General features: G+C 38.4%; 1 protein-coding gene across 1 annotated transcript in view; it reads right to left on the reverse strand.

The window, feature by feature from the left end:
• Positions 1–2,576: 2,576 nt before the first annotated feature.
• The window catches only part of KIF5B (kinesin family member 5B), a 33,823-nt gene continuing 21,583 nt past the window's right edge, over positions 2,577–14,816 (reverse strand). Inside the window, exons 15-26 of the mRNA XM_040056605.2 lie at positions 14,306–14,449; positions 13,478–13,666; positions 12,498–12,615; positions 12,098–12,159; positions 11,875–11,984; positions 11,593–11,694; positions 9,482–9,542; positions 9,292–9,363; positions 9,064–9,168; positions 8,350–8,566; positions 6,552–6,681; positions 2,577–5,151 (exon numbers count right to left, since the gene is read on the reverse strand). Coding sequence (XP_039912539.1) covers positions 5,145–5,151; positions 6,552–6,681; positions 8,350–8,566; positions 9,064–9,168; positions 9,292–9,363; positions 9,482–9,542; positions 11,593–11,694; positions 11,875–11,984; positions 12,098–12,159; positions 12,498–12,615; positions 13,478–13,666; positions 14,306–14,449 — 1,317 coding nt within the window. The 3' untranslated portion in view covers positions 2,577–5,144. The remainder of the gene's footprint in view (positions 5,152–6,551; positions 6,682–8,349; positions 8,567–9,063; positions 9,169–9,291; positions 9,364–9,481; positions 9,543–11,592; positions 11,695–11,874; positions 11,985–12,097; positions 12,160–12,497; positions 12,616–13,477; positions 13,667–14,305; positions 14,450–14,816) is intronic.

Consider the following 14,816-nt stretch of genomic DNA (forward strand, 5'->3'; position numbering starts at 1 on the left):
ACAGGGCCTGGCGTTCGAGAGGAAAGCAGACCTGTAGGAGCAGCCATAGCAGGATCTTTCAGGAGAAGCAGGCAGCTCGTCCTTTCCCCCAGCACAGGGACAAGCCACTCACACCCGAGGCGGGCAAAGGGGAGCGCTGCAGTCTGAGGGGGAAGGGCCCGCTGGTGACAGGACCAGGGCTCTGACCGCATGTGAGCAGCAGGAGCTGCGCTGCCTCCCTAAGACAACCCACTGAGCGAGTGCTGAGAGGACACCCTCTCCTACAGGAGCTTCCCTCTTCCCCGAGCAGCAGGAAAGCAGCAGGAAAGCGGCAGGAAAGCGGCAGGAAAGCAGCAGGAAAGCAGCAGGAAAGCGGGTCACCCTGCTGCCCCCCTGCAAACCAGCCCCGGGCACTACCAGGCTGCTGTGGGCACAAAGGCCTCGCAGTGAGCTGTGGCTGAAACGAGCCCTCCTGGGCAGCAAGCTTACCTCTGTCCTGGTTTCTGCTGAAGGGTATTTCCTGCAGTAAAAGCATTTAAAGAATCACTTACACCCTCTTGGGGAACATCACCACAAAATACCATCCAAATACTAGCTTGTTTACCGGATGATGAGTGATCACTCAAAACATCTGTGCCAGCAGCACAACACACTCCTGGCTGATAAGAACTGGGCCTGTTGATGAAGGTGATAAGCAGGCAGGATAACGCCGACATTTACACTTTGCTGAGCTAATTTACCTTTACTTTTTAATGACGCTCTTGACAAAAGCAAAATCAAGAATCCACTGAAACAGCGATTTCACAGGTATCTTCCATATGCTGTTATAAACTGTGAAGTGTATTTGTCTCCAACTGTAGGAGACAGTTTAGCTGACTTACAGGACAGGGGTTTCCACGCATTTGTTCCTCACAACAGGAGCTGTGGAAATAGCTCTCTACGCACACCCGGGGGCACCTCCGAGTCATTTCCACGCCCAGTTTTGTGGATTCAGGAACGCGCAGAATGTGGGTTATGCTGCTCTCCTTGCTGCAGGTACACATCAACACTTCCCTCGGCACTGGAGGTGCAGACAGTCGATGGATTTAGCTCCATCCCACAACACCGCTGGGCCCACACCGTGCAGAGCACAGCCCGCAAGACATCTCAGGCTGGAACTATGCCACACCACGCTATGCAACGCCTCAGTTTTCCCTTTATAATCATTAGCCTCTTACTTTCCTTTTCAAATACAAATGGGCTAAATAGGCTCTTTTGTACTGTATCTTCGTTCTTCACATAACTCTTCTGCCCATTACACCGCACAGCGCAGCTGCCTGGCTGGTACCCTCTGCCCCTTCAGCTTTCGCAGTGAAACACTCAAAGCAGTGAGCAGCTCAACCTGCTCTCCCCGCCTTGCCCCCAGCAAGGGCTGGTTCAAGGTAGAACAATGAACAGCCCTGTGCAGAGTTCAGGAAGACTCATGAAATCAAAACTCCTCAGGCAAAAACTCTGGCGTACCCATGAGTCCTCAGTAATCATCTTCCAGAGGTGTTTTCTTTGTCATTTAGCGAGGTTTTATTATGTCCTTCATACCTAAAGTGTCACTTTTGCACATAGCACATGTTAAATAGTGATTAGTTTTGACACTTCCTAAATGGGTGTTACAACCCTTGGTGCATTCAAAGGGGAAGGCACCTAGGCCAGCCAATGAATTCCTTATCAGTTTCACAGTGCAGGTAACCACAGCTTTTCCCTGGCAGAGATGCAATAATATTTTTTGCTCACTTTCAAAAGTAATTTTGGACCATTCCATTGCTCATAAGACACTTCAGAGAGAAAAATTTCCTTTCCTTTCTGAGCATCCCTTAGTGGTTGTCTGCAATTAAAGAGGTCTGAGTAGATCATCCCCTAGCAGATGCAGAGATCTGTTCAAAAGGGAACGGTGACTGAGCCATCTTCTGTTAACAGGATACACCGTGGAATATTTTACAGTATAGATCAGCTCATTGCTGAACAGTTTTACAGATGCAATTTCTCCCTCCTGAGATCTTTGTTTTACATAACTCTATTGGCAGACTTAAATCATTACCTCCTTTATGATATATATATATCAAAGCTCTATACATCTAGCTAAACCTTTTTCTATGGAAATTTTCCAGAAGTTGATTGGCCTCCTTGCATAACTACACTGCTCCACAAAAAACATCAGTTCAACAGCACTAAGAAAAAGCAGAATCAGCTATTCCAGATACTAGTAAAGGAAAATAAGTGCCAGGAAAATAAGCCTACAGAAGCCTAGATGGCACAGAAATACTGGAAATGGATTAATCTGTCTCAATCAGAATGAGGGGTCACTGAAGCAGCAGACACCAAGTTTAAAAAAAGGTTCACAAAGCAAGTGGTAACTCATGGTAATTCCCTTCCAACCAAGTTTACATGGATTCTGGAAACAGCTGTTCAAGCATGTGGATAAAAGGAGAACTTTGAGCATCACCATACAGACAAGTGACACCACACGCAGGAGTGCCCCAGGCAAAACACACAACACACAGATTGTTCCATCATCACATTTGACCACACGTAGAGATAATAAATAGGATAAATGCACAAAGAAGTTCAAAGATTTTTCTCCTCTTTATTTAAACACAAATACATTTACAGCATGCAGGTAAGTTAAAACTATATGGCGTCTTCCCCAAACCAATTGTTTTAATGCATCTTAAGTGTACTGAAGTTAAATCAGATTCCACAGGTAGACTTGTCCTCATGTCAAATTTAGAGTTACACACAGCAGTGAGTCAGCATTTAAGTTATGTAAATAATTTAGTTGTTCACCTGAAATAAATATTATTTCACCAAGTTCCTATCCTAAACCATCTTTTAAAAATATGATCTAGAGGAACATAAAAATAAGAACCATTCAAAGACTGCAAGTTGAAATAGCAGTGTTGAACACTCCCCATATAGACTGAATATTTTCATTTACAAAATACAGTAATTGTCCTGTCTGGCTGACCTTTGACAGCCAAATCAGAAAGCAAAGAAAGTTGTGTGGTTTTTTTCCTTTTGTACATTTTAAGAGGCAGTTCTTGGTAAACTTCATAAAAGTTAAAAAAAAAAGTTTATATATAAAAAGGTGATGTACAATGAGCTACACACTAGTTACTATTTAATCTAATTTTTTAAACACAGCAATTTTCAGCACCAAAACCCATGAAAATTACCTACAGGAATGAAACCCCCATTCACAGGCATGAGAAAAAAATCCTGCTTCATTTGAGTGTGTTGTTTTGTTTTTATGATTGCACATTGACAAATGAAGGCCTGAAAACCTGTAGTTAACATCAAGAAAGATAATGGACAGTGCTGATTCCATGATGAGAAATTTAATTCAAAATATTTGTTGTTTCTTTTTTTTTTTTTTTTTTTTTTCCCTCAGTATGCTGCCTTCAACTGTGCTCTAAAACAACTGCAAGTCTGGAGTGTTTGGTGGCCTTAGTGAAGAAAACTGTCTTAAAAGCTGAAAACTCCAAAATAGTGGGATTTCCAACTGATACACTCAACCTTTAAAAATCAAACTATTAAAAATTCAGACTACTGTAGATATAGAAAAAAAGTGGTTCAAGGTCTAAACTTTGACTATACTCCATCATAATATAAATATTTTGCCTATTTTAAAGTAGAAAAATTGAAAGTGATTTGCTGTTTGAACAGTCACAGAGTTTCTACTGTTTCCATTTCCACAATAACTGAATACCCAGGAAAAAAACTCAAGCCAGAACAAAAAGCTGTATCAACTAGGTCTGAGAAACTCATTGAATTCTTCCAGCAACATTAATCTTCTTTCCTAAAGACCTGGTAACTAATTTCTATACAGAAGAAGGCTGTTCTAAAAATTATAGTGGCTAAACCTTATGAATAAGTTAAGTAAATTATACTATAAAACTTTAAACCCCGGATTCAACTCAGTGAGAGTACCGGAGCTCAAAACCAACAAACAAATTAAAAAAAAAAAAAAAAAAAATCAAAACCCCATGTTTCATTTTGTTAGCCACTTTACAGGACTTTATTGCAAAGAGAAGAAAAATATTCAACAACTACTACTTTGGACATTTCATATACCTACTTACAAATGGATTACAAATACAATTCAGGGTAGCATTTTATTGTTATTTTAAACACATGCCTCTGGCATTTCTGGATACATCAGTTTTAAAAAGTTGTGTCCTTTATTTACGTATCTGAATTCATTGGCCTGTTGCTGAAAAAGGCTTTTTAAATTGAAAATTAAAATTTTAGCCAAAAATTCCAGTACTGTATGTAGTGGAATATAAAGTTATAGTTTAGATTGCCATCACTTCACTATTATAAAATAGCGAAGGTGAACCGTCACAGATACAGACAAATGGCCAGGCAGGCTCATCAGAATGAAGCAGAATGTTTTCACTCCACCAGACTGTACTGTGTGCAGAACCAGAACAGGACAGATGGGATAATCCACTGCCAAAGTCTTTTTTGTAAACTCAGGTTTACTCTTGTTACTGTACAGTATTTAATTCTAAGTCACCCGGTGGCCGGGCGTTAGAGAACAGTTACGGAGCCTCGTTCATGCTGAACTCTTTAGGTCGGCGGTGTCGCGGTGCCTCGTGGCAGCCATCGTCAGCACTTCAGGATCCTCACACTGTACAAACACAGTTAGTTCCAATGCTCTTTGCAGCATTCCAGAAGAAAGCTGTAATGTAGACTGCTGCCCTAATTCAGTGGGACATGTAGTGTTATGTGAAGTGATCAAAATGAAAGTATACTTAAACACTGTTGCACATTCCCTAAGACAATAAGATGTACACAAAATTAAGCTAGAAAATTTGAACTCAGATTTTCTCAACGTACATTCAGCTTGGCACAGTGCAGACTAAATTTAAGACATGAAAGACAAACTGTGTAATAAGCAGAGCTACACTTTAAGTAACATGTCATTTTTCAAGACGCCAAAATTGCACTCTAGTTGGGTTTTTTTTGGGAATCAGTTAGCAGAATTTGTAGAAGGGGGAAGAGCTGTACAGGCCAGGTATAATTTATACAATTTTCAAAAAATAATCCTACAGTCCCCAAAAGGAGAGATTATTGTCATGGAATGACTCCCTCTACACAATATCCAATCCTCCTCATGCTGCATTTACGTTTCAGCAACTGTAAATGGAAAAAAAAAAACAATCACAGAGTTAAGCAAAAAAAAGCAAAATTATTTACATTTAGAGTAGACCATATCATTATTTACACATCCTTTAAGAGCCCAGTTCTTAAACCACTCAGGTAAGTGCTAATAAAAAAACCCACTTTAAAATAAGAAATCACACAACACAAAGCATTCAAGCAATGCTGTCTGCTACCAACAAATTTATAGCATGACAAACTGACTGGGTATGCAATTTTGACTGCAATAATGGAGTAAACATTACTGACAGAAACCACTTATAGCCCAGCTCCATTTCCCATGACTGCTGCTGCTTTTCCTGGCTAGTGGCAACCCCTTGGTCGTTCAAGGCAAATGTTATTCAAGGTTGAAGTACCCATCAGTCCCACCTGTTATTTACTAAGAGACATTACTGAACAGAACCAGGTACCTTGACTAGTACTACAGCCCGGTTCTCTCTGAATTGGAGAAAAAGCTTGGAAAAGTCAGTCAGAAAACAAAAAGAAACAAACAGAAACAAGATTCACATAAGCTGTTCTGGAGCCCTTCAGAAGAGGAGCACCCAGATTTCAAGCACCCCACCCCATTTTAGATGTATTTCAAACAGAAGATGCATACAATTAACTAAGGGAACGTCTAAAAGACATTTATAGACACATTCAAAAGTGAAGATGACAACAGAGAATATAAAGTAAAGCATTACTGTTAGGTGAACAATAGACCAACCCACTATAAAGCAGATTCATTAAAAAGAGAGGTGGTTCTGTAAAGCAACAAACATATTAAATACTATGCAACATGCAATTACTTTGGAGATTAGAGATGTTTTAGAGTAAGAGCACACAATTTCAATTACTATAACTGCACTTTAGCTAAGCTAACATTTTAAGTTTACTGGATGAGGACATGAATTCTTCTGTTAAATAATTCCAAATCACTGACACATGAAGCAATGTGGAAACACAAAGAAATATAAGTAAAGTAAATAACATGTAAAAATATGGTGAATTTTATTTTGTCATTGAATGTTTTCCTGAAGAAAACCACATTTAAAAAGACACTAGCAAGCCAAAAGAACTTAAAATGTCCATTCCTTTCCCAAACAGTGGTTATTGTCTTTGACTGATAACCATCTCCAATTGATTGTTTCCACATGTTGTTCTACTCCTGCAGAACACCATCAGAATTACCATTTTACAGCAAACACGTTTTAGAAGAAAAGCAGCAGCATCTTTAGTCAGGTGTACATTATACCATTCCACTGGCTGTAAAATTCTGTAGAAGGAGGAGTTAATCTGACTATCCAAGTGACTTTATGCCACGGAATGAACTGTAGTAAACCTAATACAAAGTAGTTTGATCACACATTTTAAAAAATGCTGAAAGACAAACTCACACTTTGTCTTGCCGTCCACCCCCGCGCAGCACAACTGGCTGGCTGTTCTGAGTGAACGCACCTCCACCACGAATTGCACTTGGATGAGTTGGAGAAGCTGCTGGATGCTGGCCAGGGCGGATAGGCTTAGCTGCATGACAAGAAATGGGACTTACAAATATATACACAACAATACCTCGGATTATTCAAATTTACTGACATCATTACCCAAATGTAATAATCACAACTGAATGCACTTTGAATAAAAGAACAAGTATAGAGAATGGCATTCTGAGAACGCAACAGATTAGTGTCAACTACAACAAGCCCTGGAGAATAGACAAGGTTTTGCTTTTATTGTTCCCCTGTAAAGCTCGCGAAGCTTCTGATAAAGATTACCTTCACAACAACTATCTGTCCCACCTAACATGAAGCTATGAATCCTAAGTTTTGGCATAAGAACTCAAATGAAACACAACACTAGACAGTTTCCTGAGAGTTATGTATCAGTAAGGAATCGTTATACTTGCTGTCCTTCCCACACCTACTTGATTGACAAAGTCACTAGTTCCTCTCTCTGCAGGTGGTTCTGTGTACCAATACTCCACAGATAACACTGCTCCATCAACCTAGCACCACATAAAAATAAAACCTGCTCTATAGCCAAAGTAAAAATCTCGCAGTTTTGACAGGTCATTCATAAGATGCATACACTTAATAAACTGTATTTTCAATCAGTTTTGCACTTAGCTCTTAACAGAACATGCATAATGTATGTGTAGGACTTCACAAAGTCCTGTAATATAAAAGAGAAGCACTTAAAGTTTCAGCAGGCAAAAAGAACCTACAGGCAGCTGCAGCAGAGAAACGCTTCTCAATTACTGCCTTGTAGGAAGCTGATCTCCAGGAAGACATGACTAGCTCCTATAGACAATCACAAGAGGCTGTATACCTCAGGTGAGATCACTAGAGAATTGATTGTTTTCTTGGAGACAACTTAAGAGAAAAGCACCTGTCAGCAAGCTGCCACTTCATCTGACCAAAAAATTGTGGCTATTTTGCAACAGGTCTTTGCAGACCTGCAGAATATGAGCAAAATTTAACTGCAACGCTCCTTTCAGTCTCATTAACATTTAACAGAAGTGTATTGATGACTGAAATCCTTTAGTTCTACAGCTGTAGTGTAATGTGCACAGTTAAGTTCTCCACAGGTCATACACCTCCTTGGTCCACAGCACTCGATAGAGTAATGGCAGGTGGAGGAGCAAAGGAATATGGCTATTTTGCCTCCACCTTCCCACCCCTGTTTTTCTGTTATTTTCCCCTAGAGAAGGCTGTGGATACTGTATGTTTTGGAACAAAGAAAAGGTAATTAAGGATCTTTGGATATTGTGGGTTTCTGTCTGCCCTTCCATAAAATCAGGTCAATTTTTTTGTTATTATTGTTGAAGGTGATGGCTTAATCTTTCTTGTTGCCTTGAGATACCTATTTAATCTTAGAAATTGGAATGATCTAAGAGATTAAGACTCGTATGCAACGTACTGTCTCTTCTAGGAAATATAACATACTCAGGCTAGAATTCTACATTAGTAAGCCTTTTTCAAAGCCATTTAAAAGAAATAAAAAGCCAAACAATCATTAAGTATCACCTCCAAACACTCTATTAACTAAAATATAACTCACTGTAGAAAATCGATCCCATTGATATGTGCAGTTTCAATGAGGGCTGAAAGATGCACATATTCACAAAAACAAAACAAAAGAAAACAAAAGTAGGAGATAGATGAAGCTTAAGGGGGCAAGGGAGTCGTTATTTACCAATTTGTGCCGAGTGTCCTCTTCTGGCCATATTCTTGGATCTTACAGCTTCCTTTATACGATCTACTTCTTGCTGATACCGCTTGCGATCACGAGAAGCGTTCTCTTTGGCTTCCTTCAGTGCAGACTCCAAAGCCTTAACTCTTTCAGCTGTAGCTCTAAGACGCTTCTCCAGTTTAGGAAGTTCACAGCGAAGATCAGCATTATCACGTACCAGCTACAAAACCACAAGTGATTATTTTCTTGCTATCTCTCTTCAGAGGGAGAGCTAACCAAATACCCTCCCCAGCCCTAAAGAGGCAAAACAGTAGCGTTACTATATGAACTTTGCTTAAGCTTTTAGTAAATCTGTGGAGGTCAGTGACATTGAGACTGTAATTTGAAAAATCAGTTCAGGTGGAAGAACCTGCTACCCAACAGAGGCACTCACCCAGACAGGCAAGCAGCTCCTAGACTCATATATGAAGCCTAAACATGAACTTGGGGCTCTTTCAGTTTAAATGCAGCTATTTTGTTGTACACTCACATGTACTTAAAACAGCTGATTAATTTATGTTACAAAATAATAGACTAAAGTTTTCCTGTATCACAAGACACACTTAAGATGTAGAGGTATTTACTTGTAAAAGTTACTTTATGACGAACAGGCAGTTGCTTCTGTAATAATGGATCTGGAGCAGTTTTATTAAAATTTGAAATGAAGTCTCACTGTACCTGCTTGTGAACCTTTGTAAGCTGTTCAAGATTATTCTCAAGGAAGGAAATCTTCTGTTTCTGTGCAGCACTACCTCCTGTATCATCTGAGTCGATCTCAGCACTCTGCAGTAACAAAGAAATGGGGAGGGAGACAGGAGGCTGAGTACAAATCTGAACTTGCATATTAAGATCAAGCCAGAAGCAGCATTCTCAGGAACAACAACTTTAACTACAGCGCCACATTACCTTTTTCACTCTAGTAGCCAGATCTTGAACAAACAGCTTCCGAAGATTGTGAAGAGTCTGAAGTTCTTTTGCCTACAGTTAAGGACAAGAAATTAACAAAACAACCCAAACAAACTCTGAAAGAAAGAAAGGAAAAAAAAAAAGAGACAAATATTGATATTTGCTTTGGAATATATTCTGATTATCTTACCACAGTCTCTTCCAACCCCTTTAAATCTTGCCTTGCTTGTTCCCGTCTGTCCTGCATAACCCTAAAAGAGAATAAATTATTCCTGAAATATCCTAGAAAAATTAGAAATTTTGTTTTAGAGGACTAGAGTAATAAACACTGTACGGCACAAATGAAAAGTCTTTTGGTTCAAGTCTTAAATTAAAGATGTAACCAAGAGATGACACTCAGAAATCTGTACAACATGGGGCTGCTGGGATTGGGGGAGTTGCAAAAGGAAAAGAGGGATGTACTTTTATTATTGAATACAAATAAGTACGTTCAGAAGCATAAATTACAAAAGTTTCTACAACAGTAAAAGACAAGAGTTTCAGAGTCAGTTTCGGAGTAAATATTTGAGGAGATCTTATCCTACAAATGTTCTTAGCTCTGAGCTAAGTGTCATGAGCCAGATTAAAAATTTTCTCTTTGTTTTCTTTAACACCTCACCCTCAACACGTTGGTAAAAGCAGCATCATAAACAACAATGTCAGTGTACAGGAATATAACCTGATGACTATCAGTGTACAGAGCTGCTGTCTTGCCAATGAATGTGAAAGCATTTTCTGCACAGGAAATGTTCTTTCTCAGAACTGTAAGTCAGTACAGTTACCAAGATGACAGAATACAGGAAAGGAACGTGGACTTTTCTTTCTTATGACCTGAGATTAGAATAGAAAGGCCAAGGACTGAACGAAAATGAACTGTTCCTGTTAAGTAGTTAAAAAAGCTTCTTTTCCTCTTGAAATTTCTCCTCGCTCAGTCAGTTTCACTACTAGTTCACAGTTAAATGAGCAAACATTTCATCTAATAAAATATTCTACATATTGTCACTATCCTATCCATTTTCCAGATGTCTCTGGGTAAGGAGTTCCAGGCATCTTATACAACTTCAAATTGAAAAAATAAGGTGAATAATCTGCATTGTTCTCAGTCTGTCATTTGCCATGCACATTCATGATATTCAGTGGAAAATAACTGGATTCAAAAAGGCTGGGGGAGGATCCAGAATACAAAACTATTTTTTAAAACTTCTTTGCAAATCTTTTGAAGAGGAATGTTCTTATACAGCAAGTGCTTTAAAGCGGTCAATGCTAGATGTAGCTGAGCCTGCAAACTGAAATAGAAAGCAATAATGTGATACGTATAGGAAATTTTCCAAGACAAAAGAATTGTATTTTTGTATCTATTGTAGTTAATGTAAGTTTTGTAATCACTGTGGCACATAAATAAATCAAAATAAGATGGATTCATGAGACCAGAGTACTGTTAAAATTTTAGTCAGTTAAACAGGATAAACAAAAAAAAAGTAGAAAAAAACAAACCAAGCATTGCTTCTTAGTTACCAGCACAGATCGGTCAGGTCCCTCTTATTACTTCAATTTCCATTATAAAAATGCCTGAAAACCACTGTGTTTTGAACATAGCCAAAAAGCACTTTTCAAGAAGTACTTTTAAGTATAATGTATTTTTAGCTTCTGTAAAGATAAATTTGTTATGTGCCAGGAAGGGGTTACAACTGATACACTCTGAAAGATTTCCAGGAGATTACAGTCAGATTTCTAGAAGCTCAGAACTGTTTTTGAGCTTGACTTGGATACTTACCTGCAAGCGGAACGTAATTCCATTTTTACACTAACTTTTGAGTCTCTAATTCACTAAGACATTGTATTTAGTTAATCAATGAAGTATGCAACTATTTAATTTTTAGAATAAACCAATTAGAGCCACCTAACACGTTAAATCACATAAGAACCATAAAAAGAATAAGGGAACACAAGAACCAGAAAAAGACTAAGGGGAATTGTTAGAAGACTCTTGCAGTGTTACAGAATGAAATACTTACCTGCAAATTGAAAAGTTAATTACTCCAATCCATAGCATAATAACAAAAAAATAGTTATGGCCTTCATATCTTTCATAATTTTATTTCCTATTTTAAGTATTCATGCAGTGCAAAGGTTTTAAAAAAGGTTCAAGAAGGCCTCTTTAATAAGCATACTATAAAGTAACAGGCACTGCATCATATTAGTCACTAGTTTATAGAGTAAGTGTCCCCACACACATTTGTTTTATGCATCATTATCACTTACGTAAGCTCATGAAGTTTTCTGCTTTTTTCCTGATCAGTCGCTTTCAGCTTCTCATGCTCGACTCTCAGACGTTCCTGTTCAAGCATCATCTTCTGGTTTTGGCTAAACACAGAAAGTAAATATTTTATCAGCTGAAAGCTCTCAGCATACTCAGTAACAAAATGGAAGACAGAAGGACAGTTCTGGAAGAAACTCTCATCACTTCCTTCCACTGTACTGTGCTTCTGTACTTGCACAGTCCAGAGACAATTTGGTGCCACTAAAATAATGACAAGTACTTACTCTTGAAGCTCAGTGATGAGCTTCTCCTTGGCATCAACTTCATCTCTCAGGCTACTGATTTGTTTCTGATGCGTCTCACGATGGCTCTGAATTTGTTGCTCCACAGCTTGCTGTTTGAAAAAAACAGAACATATTAAATACTCTGAGTCACCACCAGACTTCAGTCTGTAGGGATTTGTGTTGTTAGAGTTTTGGTTTTTTTTGAACAATGAAATTGACTTACCTTGACTTCATTTGCAGTTTGAACCTTATTTAAGTGCTCTTTCTCCATCTCATGGACCTTTTCTAGAAGGAATAGAGAACAAAACACATATTTCAGCCAGGTATTTATGCAATCACATGGATGATGGTACTAATTTCCCCTTCCCTTGCCAACACCTAACTATTTGGAAAAAGTCCCCTCCCACCACAAAAATGAATTAAATTAGTAATAACATCTTTAATCCTATCAGTAACAATTCTTTCAAATAGCAAACATGTTTTACCATGGATTAATTCTACATGTTCAGTGGCAAAAAGCCTTTCTATAGCTCTACCTTTCAACCTAAACAGAACAGCAATACCCTATTTACCACTATGTTGTTAAAATAGCAGTGGGTGGAGTGTAGGGACAGAAGTCCTACCCTGTGCTCGGAGTTGAACTAATTCTTCATTAAGGGAATCCACAGATTCTTCCAGCTGCCTCTTTTTCTGTTCCACATTCTGAAGATATTCAGTCAGTGACTTGATCTTGGCTTCATGCTTGTGGAATGAAAAGATTCATTTGCTTTGGAACTAGGTACCATGGAATTACATCTGCATGAACAGTTCATACTTATTTTTTACACAACAAGTAACCTCATCTCAAAACAAAAATGGTGCCAACTAGACTCTTAGAAGGATACGACTACTCAAGAAGATCTGTAATGTAGCCTTTAAAACAATGCCTTTATTCTGGATTGGAATGAAATACATTCTTGGCTGGGAGATGTTTTTGACATTAAATACTAACAGAGGCGAGAGAGGCACACTGCATTTAGAAGATTGCCCTGAAATGTATGTGTCCTGATTTTAAAAAAGATGATTATCTGTATGAAAAACAAAATACAGAAATATTAAACTGCATATCTGGATTACAGTTTTCAGAAGTGTTAGAAGTCACATTACTTATCTTATCTAACAATCACATTAAAATGGCCTTTCTCACATTAGGAATAAATTTCATCTGCTATGCAAACCTGCTGGAATTTTACTGTGCTATTACCTCTCCCAAACTTCCAGCTTGGGGCATTGGCAGGCAGAGTGCCCACTAGCCACTGCTTCTCTAAGACTTGTATTTGTAAAGAATCCTGTGATGGAAAACACACAGTCTCCAGTATTTAATACAAATGGTACAAAAGCATTAACAGGCTACAGCTATATTGCAGAAATTCTGACATCCTGTCACACTGAATTACTCAGAAGCACCCAATCTGATGAGAGTACTAAGGAAACAGCTGAGTCTTATGACTGTTCACTCACAGTGTGCTTTGTTAGGTGCCAGAAATACCCTGCAACTCTTTTCCCCAATAGGTTAATGAATTTAACTTATAAAGAACACTGTACACTATAGAGAAATATTTACCTGTGAGATCCGGAGCTGGCAGGCAGCCAACTCCTTTTCATTTTCTTCCATTTTCTTATTGCTTTCAGCTTGTGTGCCTTCTAACTGTTTGCAACGTTTCACCATTGTTTTTACTTCTGATTTCATTTTGCTAATGTACAGTCTTGCAACTGTGAACTCTTCATCGATCATGCCAGTTCCCTCAGGTTGCTGAAAAAGGTGGAACAGCACATTTAGAAAGCTCAGAGAACAAAAGTGACTAATAGTGCACTGGAGCATCTTAATGCCCAGGACACATCCCCAGCCTCAACTGATAACCACAGAACTTAAAAAAATCCTAACCTTATATTTTGGTATTTAAATTTCCTGATTGATTACTTAGAAGTCTGCACAAAGACAATGAGTTGCTTGGAGAAAGAAATACAATTCACTTTTGATTTCTAATACTGTTTACATTGTTGCTCTACAGCCATCCTCTAGACTTAGGTTTTATTTCATGTCCTCATCCTGTTTTTAATACAAGTATCATCCTGATCCTCACTGTAGGTCAATATTAGATTTCCAAGACAATGCTGTTGATTAAGACCACTTCATACAGCAGTTTGGTAACACGAACAAGAACACTGCTTCAGAAAAAAATCATGCTTGCTCCTCCTTGTCTATGCATAATCAAATTCTGTCTGGGACCTGATTAAGTCACAATATAAGCAATGGAGAAGCTTATGTCCAAATTAATATACATAAAGCTTCCTATGGTGGTAATTTTTACCACACTAAGAAAATATCCCCACCTACCCACAATATAGGTGTTTATACATGGCATTGAAGACAGCAGCGATTAACTCTTACCTTGACATCATTATTTCCTACGGCAATTCCAATCTCTGCAAGGTCTTTTAGTAAGGAGGCCATCATTTCTGTCGCTCGTTTCTTCTGATGGTTGGTCATTTCTTTAAGTTTCTGAAGCTCTGCATCTATACTGGCTAAAGTGACCTATAGTAAAAGAAGTTATCCTTGATTAAACAAAACACACCCTTGTTCCTGGGAACTAGTTTCATACTATTTACGGAGCACCAGCATTTCCTCTGAAAGAACTAAAACGTACTGGGGACAGAGACCTTCAACTCACAAAATATAATCTTAAACCTCTGCAGCAAAATTAGTGTTAACACTTAAAACAGCATTTAGAGTTACATACAATTAAATGTTGCAGGGAATCATATTTATAGAAAAAGGGTAAATGGACAGCAAATCCAACACTTCTCACCATATTCTGGTAAATGAAAACCATTTCAGCTTTATCTGCAGAGCTCTTAACTCTTCCCTACTTGCAAATCAAAAAATGAAGAGTACTCTCCCA

Source organism: Hirundo rustica, chromosome 1, assembly GCF_015227805.2.
Source record: "Hirundo rustica isolate bHirRus1 chromosome 1, bHirRus1.pri.v3, whole genome shotgun sequence".
In the NCBI taxonomy this organism is placed as follows: domain Eukaryota; kingdom Metazoa; phylum Chordata; class Aves; order Passeriformes; family Hirundinidae; genus Hirundo; species Hirundo rustica.